The sequence below is a fragment of the Hemibagrus wyckioides genome, linkage group LG01 (genome assembly GCF_019097595.1).
Source record: "Hemibagrus wyckioides isolate EC202008001 linkage group LG01, SWU_Hwy_1.0, whole genome shotgun sequence".
NCBI lineage: Eukaryota > Metazoa > Chordata > Actinopteri > Siluriformes > Bagridae > Hemibagrus > Hemibagrus wyckioides.
The window spans coordinates 23340792-23354676 of NC_080710.1; the positions used below are offsets into that span (position 1 = coordinate 23340792).

General features: G+C 40.2%; 1 protein-coding gene across 3 annotated transcripts in view; it reads right to left on the reverse strand.

Annotated features, from left to right (window-relative positions):
- LOC131352733 (lethal(3)malignant brain tumor-like protein 4) overlaps nucleotides 1-13885 on the reverse strand; it is a 73007-nt gene that overhangs the window by 40657 nt on the left and 18465 nt on the right. For all 3 annotated transcript variants that reach the window (XM_058389059.1, XM_058389064.1, XM_058389073.1), the window contains 9 exons: nucleotides 13666-13770; nucleotides 13336-13471; nucleotides 12855-12946; nucleotides 12108-12259; nucleotides 11131-11207; nucleotides 6388-6473; nucleotides 5713-5823; nucleotides 2630-2744; nucleotides 1596-1707 (listed from right to left, as the gene is read on the reverse strand). In XM_058389059.1, coding sequence (XP_058245042.1) covers nucleotides 1596-1707; nucleotides 2630-2744; nucleotides 5713-5823; nucleotides 6388-6473; nucleotides 11131-11207; nucleotides 12108-12259; nucleotides 12855-12946; nucleotides 13336-13471; nucleotides 13666-13770 — 986 coding nt within the window. The remainder of the gene's footprint in view (nucleotides 1-1595; nucleotides 1708-2629; nucleotides 2745-5712; nucleotides 5824-6387; nucleotides 6474-11130; nucleotides 11208-12107; nucleotides 12260-12854; nucleotides 12947-13335; nucleotides 13472-13665; nucleotides 13771-13885) is intronic.

Sequence of the window (13885 nt, forward strand, 5' to 3'; positions counted from 1 at the left end):
AGGATCTAAATCTAACTAAATAACCAAATTTCTTTGCAACCATGCTCACTGTTAAAAGCGGCAGATAAATAAAACTGACTTGACATGGAACTGAAATGGTGAAAATGTGGATGGGGTTTAAAAATAACTCTGCGTTTGTGCTGCTTTTCTGGTTAAATTGTACCGTGTTGGAAATCACACTCTGACTCACAACTACCCCGCTATTTTCACTTTCAGATAATGGTGCAGCTCATCTATTTCCGATTAATGGATAGGGAATGGAAATACCGACGCTGTGCAAAAACAATATGGAAGTAGCTCTTTGAGAGTATGTCACTAATATGCATTTCAAATTAGGTTTTTATTAAAGAACGTCAAGAGGTTCCATATGCGCAGGGAGGACTTGTTTACTGCAATAATCTCCCTTCAGGACCCCTTCCACAAAAGCAGCCCTTCAAGCTGTCCAAATTGTTTAAGGCAGCTTATCAAAAGAGATGAAAAACTCGTCATAAATGTTCTCCTGGATGCTCTTCCTAATGACGGTAAACTCTGCTGAGCATCTCAGACATGTGAATATTGTATTCTCTTCCTACATGTGACTCTTGATGAAAACGTAATGCTATTGCCAAGCTTAAATGGTTAGTTTTGAGGCAATCATATGTTAATGTATGCAAATAGAATGTAAATTATTCACTAATGAAGCTCAGCTCTATTCAGTGGCTGGGAAGAACATTTTCTGCCGCATGGATAATAAACACTGCATCTCTCATACTCTCTCTAATCAGAAATGGCTCTCGGAAGGACCCCAGACTCTTTATCTAAAGATGAAGATGCATATTTCTGCCCCTGATTGATTCTGCTGCGATTACATGACTGGAAAAGGTGAAAAGCAAAGCAGCTAAAATGCAATCCGGACTTCATAGTGGAAAAATCAAATCAAATGGCTGGATCAAATGCAGTAGGACAGAATGAAGTTCACAACAGCAGATTACAATTCTTACTGCACTTTGTTTCCCATCAATCAAAATTTTACTTGATATTTCTCCAGGTGACGGTATTGATCCGCAAGGCCTGGGAGAGAAAGCTGGTGAGGAGTGACGGAGGCATAGGGTTGCAGCACAAAGCTGTATGCTTGACAAGACACTCTGACAAGACAGAAGACTTTGTCAGGTTACATAAAAGGCTGGGGGATAGAATAAATGCTCTGCTCATCACGGAAAGAAAGTTAATGTACACGGTAACTGCTGTCGCTTTACAGTTATATTAGCTTCTTATCCGGAAAACTGTACTTTTAGTTGCATGCTCCTACTTTAAACAGATCGATGCAGGCAGCTTGAGGATACAAGATGCAGATCCTCAGGAGATACCCCCTTTAACCTGCTTCCTAGATGATCCTACACTCTCTCCTTAAATGCCCTCTGCTTGGATTAAAAGGCTTGCATAATGTGACAGGTGAGCCTTTACTGAAGCACTCTTTCATGTCAAGTTCAGTCTGGATCGATTCAGCTAATGTGATTGTCGTCATTGTTATGACGATCAATAAATTTGTATCACAATTTGAACTACGTCCAAAATGCGGAAGGGCAACAGCCACTGTGACAAATGTCATGCCATACCTGTGGTGTCCTGTGTATTTTGCTCCCTTGATGTGGCCCACTCCCCTGCAGCCTGGGGTTGGACACACTCCCTGCGTCATGGAGCTCTTGAGGTCAGAAGGTCCTGCATTTGCTGACAAAGGCAAAAAGAATAAGCATTGAAAACAATAACCAGATATCCACCTAAAAAAAAACAACAAACAAACATGTATAAGCCTTGCTTATTGCCTTTCACCAAGCGTCGTCGTAGTTAGGCTAAAAAGATCATGCCTTCGTCCTTTTGTTGTTCTATTTTCTATAATTCTTATCTTGCTTCAACAGTTTGAAATTTCATTCGAGATCAAATCTTGTGCACTCACACGGCACAGTAACAAGGTCAAGTACAACATGACAGAATCAACATGGTCAAATGCCAGCTCAGACCTCAAACAGGTCAGTCCTAGAAGTGAAAATGTCATCGCTAGATCTGCGAGTGATGCTTCTTGGGGGCACAAATAAACGTCAGATTTCTCCCTGCTTGCCACAGCCGCTGAGGTGAATGTAAAAGGGTAAAGGCTTAACTGTTACATACTTTCAGAAATGGTGCAAAGACTATATCAAGACAGATTAGCCAACTAACTGAAATCTTTATAATCCATGTTCGCACTATTCATTAACAGTTCTATAGTATTAGATACAGACTTCTTAAGGAGTATAAAGACTCAAGTCTCCTGCAGACAGTTGTGTTTTCTTTCTTCTAGCACAACAGCTATAGCCCATGGAGGCCTGGGTAATTAGTTAATTAGGTAAATCAGGTGTGTTAAGTACAGCAGAATGCTAAAATAAAGACTCTTGTACTCCTGGGCCAGACAGATGTAGTAGCTGATACTCATTGCTGACCATGAGCTATTTTCAGCATCTTGTGCAGTGGTACAGTTAGAGGACATTTTATCATATACTGCATTAGCAATGTTATTCATATAGCTCATGTATAAAAATGAATACAGAAAGTGTGTTTGGGGAAACACTGAGCATAGCATGAAGGTCACATATAGATGTAGGTCATTTACACTCACTCAGTGGAGGTTCCAGGGGGTGACCTGTCCTCGCACACCAGCCCACTGGATGAAGGTCAGGCATATCCGAGTCCACCCAAAAGTCAAACTTGGAGTGCCAGCCATCAAAGTGCACCTTTTACACAAAAAAAAAAAAAACAGGACAAAGACTTTATTAGGAACACCTATAGATTTCATGCAAAAATCAGCCAATTGTATGGCAGCAGCATAATGTAATTATGCAGATACAGGTTAAGGGCTTCGGGAAATGTTCAAATCAAATATCAGGACAACAAAGGTGATCTCAGTGACTTTAATCGTGGTGTGGTTGTCTTGAGAAAGATCTCAGAAAGGTCTCCTGAGATTTTCAAGGTCACTAGAGGTTACACAGAATGGTGGAGAAAACAAAAACCATCAAGAAAGTGACAACTGCGTTAATGGAAATGTCATAAGAGGTCAGCGGAAAATGTCCAGAGGTCAGCGGATAATGGCCAGATCGATTCAAGTCAACAGGAAGGATACATTAAAGCTAATAAGCACTCTTTATACCTGTATTGAGCAGAAAACCATCTCAGAACAAGTAAAGCATTGAAACTTGAGTTCTACAACAGCAGAAGACCACACTGGGTTCCACGTTCAGCCAAGAGGAGGAATCCGAGGCTCCAGTGGGCACAGACTATCCCAAACTGGACAGTTACAGTGCCTGGTGAATGTATGTTAATAAAAAATGACAATATAAAAAATAATGCTAAGTCAATCTTCCAAGTACCTTTTAAGGCAAAAGCCATAGGATCGAAATAAGAGAAGTAGATTTACTGGCAGCTGGACAAGGTGGACAATATTCAAGTCCAATTATGCCACAAAAATGCTGACATTTCACTCAGTTATGTGATTAGTCACCAAGCTGATATTGATTTTAAAACCATTACATTTTGGTACTTGTAATGAGACACATCATCATGCCTTCTGAAAACAGCATATGTGAGACAGCTCTGGTGCATGTTTTTTTTTTTTTTTAATACAAAAGACTTCAAATCACAGCACAGTCTGCATAAAAGTATGCTGCATCTGGACCGTCTCAACAGGCAGCATCTGATGAGGCTCTAATGTGATTTCACCGCAGTGTTCGGTTAAGAAACATTAGCTTTCAGTTGCATCAACAGTGAAATCCTGGCAAACATCATTAAGTGCAGATCAAACTTAGCCTATGGTCCCAGAGCATACTCAACTCTAATTTCTATTTTCAGTATAAAGGAGCAGTGCTACTTCTGTGTCACTTTAAAACGTGTGCAGAAAATGTGCCATTAATTAGATTCTACCGTAGCAACTGTTTCAGGTTTCTTTTCAGCCTGATGAACCTGAAAAGGTCTCCCATAGAAACTGTTGAAGAAAAAAAATGAAACAAAAACCGTTTTTCTTCGGGTCTGCTGTAGTATGATGTGGAACTGGATTGTGTCTGATCAAAATCAATACGTTCAGCAAGTAGTTCTGACCTGCATTAGAACTACTACTCTCCTAATGGATGGTATCTGACCACGCAATTAGGAATAAATACAACAAGGGGACATATTTCATAAATTTCATATATGAGGTTTGCGATTTGGCCCATGCTTATACACCAACCAGGCATAACATTATGACCACCTGCCTAATATTGTGTTGGTCCCCCTTTTTTTCTGCCAAAACAGCCCTGACCCTTTGAGGCATGGACTCCACTAGATAACTGAAGGTGTGCTGTTGTATCTGGCACCAAGATAGATAGCAGCAAGTTCTGTAAGTTGTGAGGTGGATCTGACTTGTTTGTTCAGCACATCCCACAGATGCTCGACTGGATTGAGATCTGAGGAACTTGGAGGCCAAGTCAACACCTCAAACTCGCTGTTGTGCTCATCAAACCATTCCTGAACCATTTTTGCTTTGTGGCACGGCGCATTATTCTGCTGAAAGAGGCCACAGCCAACAGGGAATACCGTTTCCATGAAAGGGTATACACTGTCTGCAACAATGCTTAGGTAGGTGGTACGTGTCAAAGTAACATTAACATGGACTTTTGATAGATACTGACCACTGCAGACCGGGAACACCCCACAAGAGAAGGAAGATCTTGAAGGTCTAGATGCTCTGATCCAGTGGTCTAGCCATCACAATTTGGTCCTTGTCAAACTCGCTCAAATCCTTACGCTTGGCCATTTTTCCTGCTTCTAACACATCAACTTTGAGGACAAAATGTTCACTTGCTGCCTAATATATCCCACCCACTAACAGGTGTCATGATGAGGAGATCATCAGTGTTATTCACTTCACCTCTCACTGCTCATAATGTTATGCCTGATTGGTGTACATCCCTATAACACCTTTTGCATCAAAGATTTAATACAAACTCATTTCAGTGTTGCCAATTAGAGTCATTGCTGAATTACTAAAAATACAGAGTTTCTGATTAGGGAAAACCATTCAAGCTTCTAAGATGTCTTATCTAATAAGGCACTGTCTAATAAAGTGGCCAGCAGGAATACACAGTCTTCAAAGCACCAACACCTGCCCTGATACTAATGAACCAGAGCAGGCTTGTCACTATTGCTTCATTCGCTGTAGTTAAGCGTACTGTAACCAGAGCAAACAAGGACGTGGGGAGATGAAATTGAAACCCATCTAATTTTAACACTAAACTCCAAATTAAAAAGTGACAATAATAATGTCCATTGCAAATGTTGAACAGAAACACCTGACAATAATGCATTTATAAACATCACTGTGTGTGCTTTTTATCATAAATGTCTATTATATTTAAACCTAATACTAATAACAAATGTCAATGGGGGAGGTTTAATACAGGCTGTCCCAAAAGTCTCCATAAATGGACTGTTATAGTTCATATATTCAGGCATACCAGAGACAGATAAAGATACAGCACAAAGATCATACCATTTGAAGCACAAATCACATGCATTGCACCAGATGTGCTATGATGAGATGAGCTAATTTTCCATAAAAACTACATTTTCCTATGTACAGACACTTCTGGGGAAACCCTGTAGAACACAAATACCTCTTGCTCAAACCTGTTAAAGGGCAGCTTGTGTCTGTGTTGTTCTCGAACCCACCTTCACTCTGTAGTCTTCAATATCAACAACGGAGGCCACGCGGATCAGCATGGGGTTTCTTCTGTCCACCGCCTCTACCTTCATGTTGTTCTGAAATCCATGAGGAGCTCTCTGCAGACAGACAGTGTTGACCAGAGCCTTCACTTTGGCATGCTGACAGCAAGATAAACCAAATCTGCAGTTGCAAAATTTATAACTACAAGCTATTGTGAAAGAGCAGTGAGCTTGCTTTAATTAAACTGCCATTCAACATGTGTATAGCCTTGAGGAGAACCTTTTTCAGTCAGGACATTGCAGCTGAATCATTACGAAACACTTTAATCCTGAGGCGCAGTTAATTAATGCTATGTCTAAACCCAAATCTAGTCCTAGCCTTAATGTCAGTAAACAAAAAAAAAAGTTCTTTTGGCTTTTTTAATAAACCTTGCAAACATTGTTTAGGAAAAAAAAAAGAAAAGAAAATCTCTTTCTGGCGAAAACCAGACATTTATGGTCCCCACCATAATATAAAAACATGCCCATGCACACCACATACATGCATATACATGAGCAAAAACAGAAATAGAAGCACATGCACAGATCTGAGCTTTGTAGTCACACACACAGGCTATTTCCTTTTAATAAACAATATAGAAATGTTGTCTCACACTGATGTGACTATCATTATTTGCTCACCATACAAAAGGCTTGGCTTGGAACTGCAGAAGCACCATTGTCTTCCAAATACTCCTCCCATATGAAATGTTCTGGATTCGGGTGTCCTTGAACAAAAGCCAACAACACAATCTGATTAGAAAAATTGGCATCACGTATGCTGCCAGGTTCATTGACTTAGCGAGTAATGGGACTGAGGCACGTGACTGAATAAGTTGTTAATGGTTTGCACTAATGGTGAACGTTAGCGCCTTCCAAGAACAAGAGCGCTATTTATCAGATGTGAAATGGAAGACTAAGCATACCACTCAGTGTCTGCTGCAGGAAATGGCTCGAACTGCATTATCTGTAAGATCTGGCTTTATCTGCTATATTGTCTTTCTTCCAGTAAGTTAGGAGATGAATCCTAATTCGGCTCTGAACTTTTTACAGCCATGGATTACTTTAACTGTTACCTTCAGTAGAGACTGGTTTAATGCATAGAAACCAAGAATTCAAATATCAGACATATGATTTCAATTTGTATAATGATATTCTACACATGTACAATATTCTACAATATAGACTACATATTGGGAGTCACAGAGTCATTTAGTTCATTAAATCTATTTAATCCAAATGTCCAGTCAATTAACCTCAGTAGTAAAAATAACTGATAAAAGGTGCGATATCAGTGCTGTGTCCCTGGGCCACTGAAATAAAATATTACTACACTAGTAAATATTAACATTTCATCTTACTGGAACTAAAGGGCGCCAAACCTGTCCCAGCAGGACAACGTGTACAAAGCGAGGTTCATGAATACATGATTTGCTAAGATTAGAGAGGAAGATCTCTTGCACAGAGCGCTGACCTGATGGGCCCAGACAATGCCAGTGGTAGCTCAGTGGCTAAGGACTGATCGGAAGGCTGTGAATTCAAATCCCAGGACCATCAAACTGCCAATGCCGGACCCTTGAGCAAGGTCGAACGAGGTACAACGAGGACCCGTAACCCTAAAAAAATGGCATCTGCTACAAATAGTGTAAATGTACTTCAATCCCAAAGAACAGGAAGGCTGACTGCATCCCAGACCTCCTCACCCAGCATCTGTGCCTGATCTCAATAATGCTCTTATAGCTGAATGAACACAAATCCCCACAGCCACACTCAAAAATCTAGTCAAGTCTTCAAGAAAGGAGGATATTATAGCATGAAAGGAAACTGAGGCTTGAATAGGATGTTCTTTAAGCACAGATGTACAGATGTGATGGTTTGGTGTCCTCACACCTTTAGCCATAGAGTGACTCTGGACTGTCTCTGTGACCAACACTGTCCCCATGTTCCTTAACACCCACCTGTTATACACAGGAACAATATTTCTTCCTATAAAACATTTACAGATCACATACTCTTAACACATTGTCATTCAATTGGCAGATATTTTCCCCTAGACATTTACTATAGAACTGAACATCCATTTAAATGATACTATGAATACATCTTAATCAGTTTAGTACTGCAGTATTACAAAACAAAAAAAGTTGATTTAATTAAAGGAATAGAGTATATAGCATCATAAAGTATTGACATCTGGCAAATACATGATTTAACCCTTGACTACAGAGCTGCTATTTACAGAGTGGAGAGAAGGAGATTATAGACAGTATGAACCAGATATTATGAAAAGCTTAATAACTGCCTCACTATGGCTGACACTGGGTTATGGGTTATGTTTATGTAGAAATGATTAGGGAACACAACAAATGTTCCAGAAAAATCATAATAAAGCAGAGACTGAAAGATCATAGCAACTTAGTACAATAAAATTGCCAACTCCAACACTCAGTTAAGTTCATTAAGTGTTCTCGAATTTTAAGCAAGGTGAGAACACACTTCTGCAATATGACCAAGGGCTAAAATGTAACTACACTATATTGCCAAACGTTTTGGGACACCCCTCCAAATCATTGAATTCAGGTGTCGTTTTTCAGGGGTTGGGCTTGGCCCCTTAGTTCCAGTGAAAGGAACTCTTAATGCTTCAGCATACCAAGACATTTTGGACAATTTCATGCTCCCAACTTTGTGGGATCAGTTGGGGATGACCCCTTCCTGTTCCAACATGTCTCCACACCAGTGCACAAAGCAAGGTCCATAAAGACATGGATGAGCGAGTTTGGTGTGGAGGAACTTCACTGGCCTGCACAGAGTCTTGTCCTCAACACCTCTGAGATGAATTAGAGCAGAGACTGTGAGCCAGACCTTCTCGTCCAGCATCAGTGCCTGACCTCACAAACGTGCTTCTAGTGGAATGGTCAAAAATTCCCAGAAACACACTCCAAAACCTTGTGGAAAGCCTTTCCAGAAGAGTTGAAGCTGTTATAGCTGCAAAGGGTGGGCATGTAAAGACAGGCATCCCAAAACATTTGGCAACATAGTGTATGTACAAATTGGATAGAGTATACATGAGAATAAACTCCTCAATAACATAAAGTATTTTATAGGGTTAGAAATCAGGTTGAATGAATATCACTAGAGTGAACAAATATGGTATGATTGCACATCAAATGCATACTGTGACTGGTATAAAAGGGGTTTACTGATCGCTGCATGTTTACCAGTTCACTAACCTTACCACAATTGTAGTGTACCACACTATTACTATGCTTTTTTGAATTATTTTTTTTAAAAAGATTTTACCCCTATTCCCATACAGCTTTCTCTATATGACCCATATTCAAGCCCCAGTACCGCCAAGCTGCCACTGTTGGGCCCTTGAGGAAGGCCCTTAACCCTCTCTGCTCCAGGGGTGCTGTATCACGGCTGACCCTGTGCTCTGACCCCAATCTCCAAGGATGGGATATGCGAAGAAAGAATTTCACTCTGCTGTAATGCATATGTTACAAAGACCATTTTTATTGTCAAAATCTTCAGCTTGCTACATGAGTATGTATGTGAGTGAATTACAAGCCAGTTCCAAGAGCTACTTCAAATATAAAAAAGAGAAACTGGACTTTTTTTTTTTGGTTAAATACAATCTGAGAGATTAAATGTCCAGCCCCATTATGTAAAATACTAGTAATTAGTAATTTAAAGCACAAAATGGAACAGATTTCATTTTGTGCCCACTGCACACACCTTTGTTTTGTTGTGTAGAACAGTTGAGGTTAGTGCAAGAGAACTGTATCAGAGTCATGTACAGCTTAGCCAGTCCATATCCTTGGCAGATTGTGCAGGTCAGGTGTGAAGATATGATCCTGTCTGTATTCATCTGGGTTTAACCTTAAGCCGAGCTTGCTACTCAGGAGAGGAATGGCTGCGCTAGCTGCTATCACCCTGAGCCAGATTTCCCCCATCACACCTCTAAGGCAGCGCAGACTGCTCCATCTGTCTCTGTGACAGCAGTGTGACTCCCTCCAGAAGGTCTCCAGTGCTCAATTACATGCTCCTATGCTCATACAGCAGCCTGGCATACGATAAAGCTAAACTTAAAGTAAGAGATAACGGAGGAAGAGCGGGTTTCACCCCCCAACACATCACCCCAGTACGCAGCTCAGTATATAATGAATGTGCTGGAGGATTAATGTAGTAGCCTGAGCTATTCATGGAAAGATGATGACAGCTGCAGTTTGGGGTGAAAACTTGGGTGCAGCTTTAGCTTAATACAACTCAGCAGACCAGAAGAAAAGAATCAGGGGTGAAAGAAAGGAAGGAAATGCATGCACACAAAGTGTGTGTGTGAGAGAGTGAGAGAGATAACAGAAGTGTAAACCAGACACTATATAAAATTGCATAATTGTATCTCTATTAAAGATGACCAACTTACTGACTTTTGATATACATTTCTGGCATTTGGCACATGCCCTTATCCAAAGTGACTTTTATACCACTGAGTAATTGAGGGTTCAGGGCCTTGCTCAAGGGTTAGCCAAGTGGCAGCTGGGTAGACCTGGCAATCGAACTCACAACCTTCCGATCAGTGGTCCAACACCTTAACCACTAAGCTACCACATTTCCATCATATATTAACACGGTGATTATTGAAGAATTAAAATAAAGTGAAGACTGAAAGGCAATAATTTTAAGGAAATACCAGCACCAATTATTATGGACCTCTATGTAATGTAATGTAATGTTTTTTAGGTCAGTGTATGAAATCATCAGTAACACACAGCATTCAGAACACCTGTATATTCAATAAAACACTTATGTATGTAGGACATTGATTGTGTGACAGATCAATATTCCTTAAACACCTTTATCGAGAGGTGGACTGTTATTGAATTAAGAGAGTAAAACGCATCTTCTTATCAAAATCCTTTTTTGAAGAAGCTGCTCACCAGAAAATGTGAGCAACTTGTGGGCACTGAAATAATTTCATGAGACTTGCTTCAAATCTCTGCAGTGTATTAAAATCTATTACTATTGATTAGGGCAGTTACAGTATGTCTATGTTATGCTGTTCTATGAGAAAAGGTATTGACTAGTTTAGTGATTAAGGAATTACTTTACTTAAAATAAAGACTGAAGGACTAATCACACACTAATGAAAAACAATTTGTCTCCTAAAAGAAAATGAAAAAGACATGGAACTAATGAAATTACACCTAGGTCACAAACGCAAGCTCACTAATGAAAGCCAGGAAGCAAAATGATGACATCCCTTTATTATAAACAGATTGTTCCTTGGATCTTTTATATTGCGTGTATAGATATGAGAAAGGAGTCGTTCGGCCAAAACTGACATTTGTAGAAATAACATTTTGAGAATAGGACCCGAGTTACCCTGAGGTGCTGTGAGAGGTCGTCCGTGGTCCTGGCACCAGCCCACAGGGTGGATATGGGGGCTACTGGCATCACACCTGACCAAAAAGAGAGAGAGATATACACAAACACATACATAACACTTGTCTAATAACATCATTTCTAACTGAAAAGAATACTACTTCCTTACAGCATGATGGTATATTTTTAAGCTTTACAGACAGAACAGCAGTTTGGTTGTTGGATGCGTTCGCAAGAAATGAAAAGAAGAGGAATCCTGCAAGAGGAAATGAAGTGGACTATGGAGAGTATGAAGTCTCTGCTCTGTGCATGTGTGTGTGTTCTGCAGTGCGTCATGAGATGATTGCTTCTATTTGGGAAGGCTCAGAGCTTCTCCTGCTGGAAGCAAGTAGTATAACAGAAAGAAGAGAACATTTCTACTCGTTTCAACACAGTAGACTATGGACCGATCTCTAAACATTCTTCCTCATAGAAGTCATTGCACATCACTGTATACGCTTCACTCTAACGTGCATTTCATTACCCAATTCAGGCAGCCATGTTAAATTACTCAACACTAGCATGCTCAAGCAGACCTAACAACACAGGCAACTTCTTTCAATTTTCATCATATAAAATAACCGACAGCTCCCACTTATCTAAAGTAGTTATTCCATTCACGTAGGTGAATCAGTATGCTTCACTCAAAACACATTATATATTTGGAATGAATAACAGATGGTTTCCTGCAGGCATCATGCTTTCCTGACCCAAGTCAGATACTTTTCTCCGTATATAAATGCAGGATATGAGCCATGACATGCTGCCAGAATTCAATTAGACTGCACTTGCATACCTTAAATCTCTGGTCAAATCTAAATCCTTTATTTTTGGTTTTGTTGTTTGGGTTTTGATTGTATTCATATCCAGTACTGAGTCAGATACTTTGCTGTTTCTGCTTTGTACAGAAATTGTATTTCTCTTACAGTGCCTCTTACCAGTAATCGTATGTGTCGTCCCAGTTGTCAAAATGAACCAGAAAGCGGTTGTCTATGATGTCAGCCACAGTGGCCACACACACCAGGCAGGGGTTCTTCCTGTCCACTGCCTCCAGTTTCATGCCCACCTCAAATTTTGAGGTGGTGGTAGTCTGTTAAAAGATGTTCATCTTACTGAGTGCGCTAACCTCTAGCCTTCAACATTTCATTTGTCTGCTTATCTGATCTACCAGAACAATGCTCACCAATAAAGCTTGACAGCTGACCAGCACCCACCCAATTTCCTAATAATTCTTCGTAACTCTTCTCAGTAACATGTGCCTGTTGTTTCCTTCCCCAACTTGTGCTTTATAAAAAAGCTAGCTAATACAGAGGTAACCCGAGAGGATTTTGGCTGCAATTAGATGTCAAGGGTTTAAATGCTGGCAGCATTTTAATTCAACTATGATGAAATATGCTAAAAATTACCTCCAGGGGGTAGGTAAAATTCCACTATGACTATGCTGTCTGAAAATGTTCATGGGATTCAATAACTGATGTTGAGCTTACTCTGGCTGCACAGATCATTTCTTTTTAATACCAGGCATAAATAAGCTGAGACTAGCAGTAAAGAATATAACCATGACATTTCCAGTACAGGTTTTTTCAGCCTGTAAGAGGCACTGTTCACTGCTAATAGAGACATTTCCTCCTTCTGCTGTCTGTATGAGTGATGTTGTCTGAATCTACACAAGGCAGTGTACTTACACTGTTTTGGGATTTGAAGAGATTCTTTGGTGCAGCCTGAGCATTGCAAGACTCCAAGTATTTTTCCCAGTCAAACTCATTCATCTTATAACCTGAGAGGCAAACGGAGTCAGAAAGCGAGAGTGAAAGGTCATGAGAAAGAGAAAAAGGAGAGACATTATTTGAGTCAAACTAGTATAACAGACAATCTTCATATTTCTTATTTTTATATTAACAGACTGTAATTAAATGAATAATGTAAAGGTTTAACCGAAGCACCACTTCTCCTTGACTTTATGCGCTGCACATCTTTTATAAACAGACTGGCTAAATAAATTTCCATTTTGTAAAACCCAGGGTCACAGGTGGACTGCTGACCAGCAACTGCCCACCCAAAAAAAGGAGGGGGGGGGGTGGACAGACAGCTTGCCATCTGCCGAGTAAAAACATGGCTGATATTTTCCATCTATTACCACGGTTCACCGCTTATGAACCCCTATACCTTTCGGAGGGTGTAGTTTGCGACCTGTGGACTCGCACCATCCGACTGGCCGGATATCAGGGGAGTCAGCATTGACCCAGAAGTCATAGCACTCTGAGTAACTATCCATGTGCAGACGCAGCCGGTAGCCAATCACCTGGAGGACACATGAATAACAACCAATGCATCGTAAATGTCAAAATGTCTTTTAAAGAAATAGATCTTTCAGTAGAAAAAAAAATCAGACTACATAAATGAATTCAGTTTTCACATCTTAACATTAGCGTCATCAAGACAGTTATACTATCCTTTTAGAAAATTGGGGTGGAAATCCTTTAACAGCATGCTAACCTCAGCCACTGAGAGCACACAGAACATGGAAGGATGCAAGGGGTCGATTCCCTCCAGCCTCATTCCAACTTTAAAGCCGTTCTTGCTGTAAGGAAATGACTGGTTCTGCAAAAAAGCAACAAAAGAAAGAAAGGGGGAAAAAAAAAAAAAGGTCTTCAGAACTGTATATACACGTCCACCTAGCAGGTGTAGTTACACATTACAGCTTATCTTGTACAGG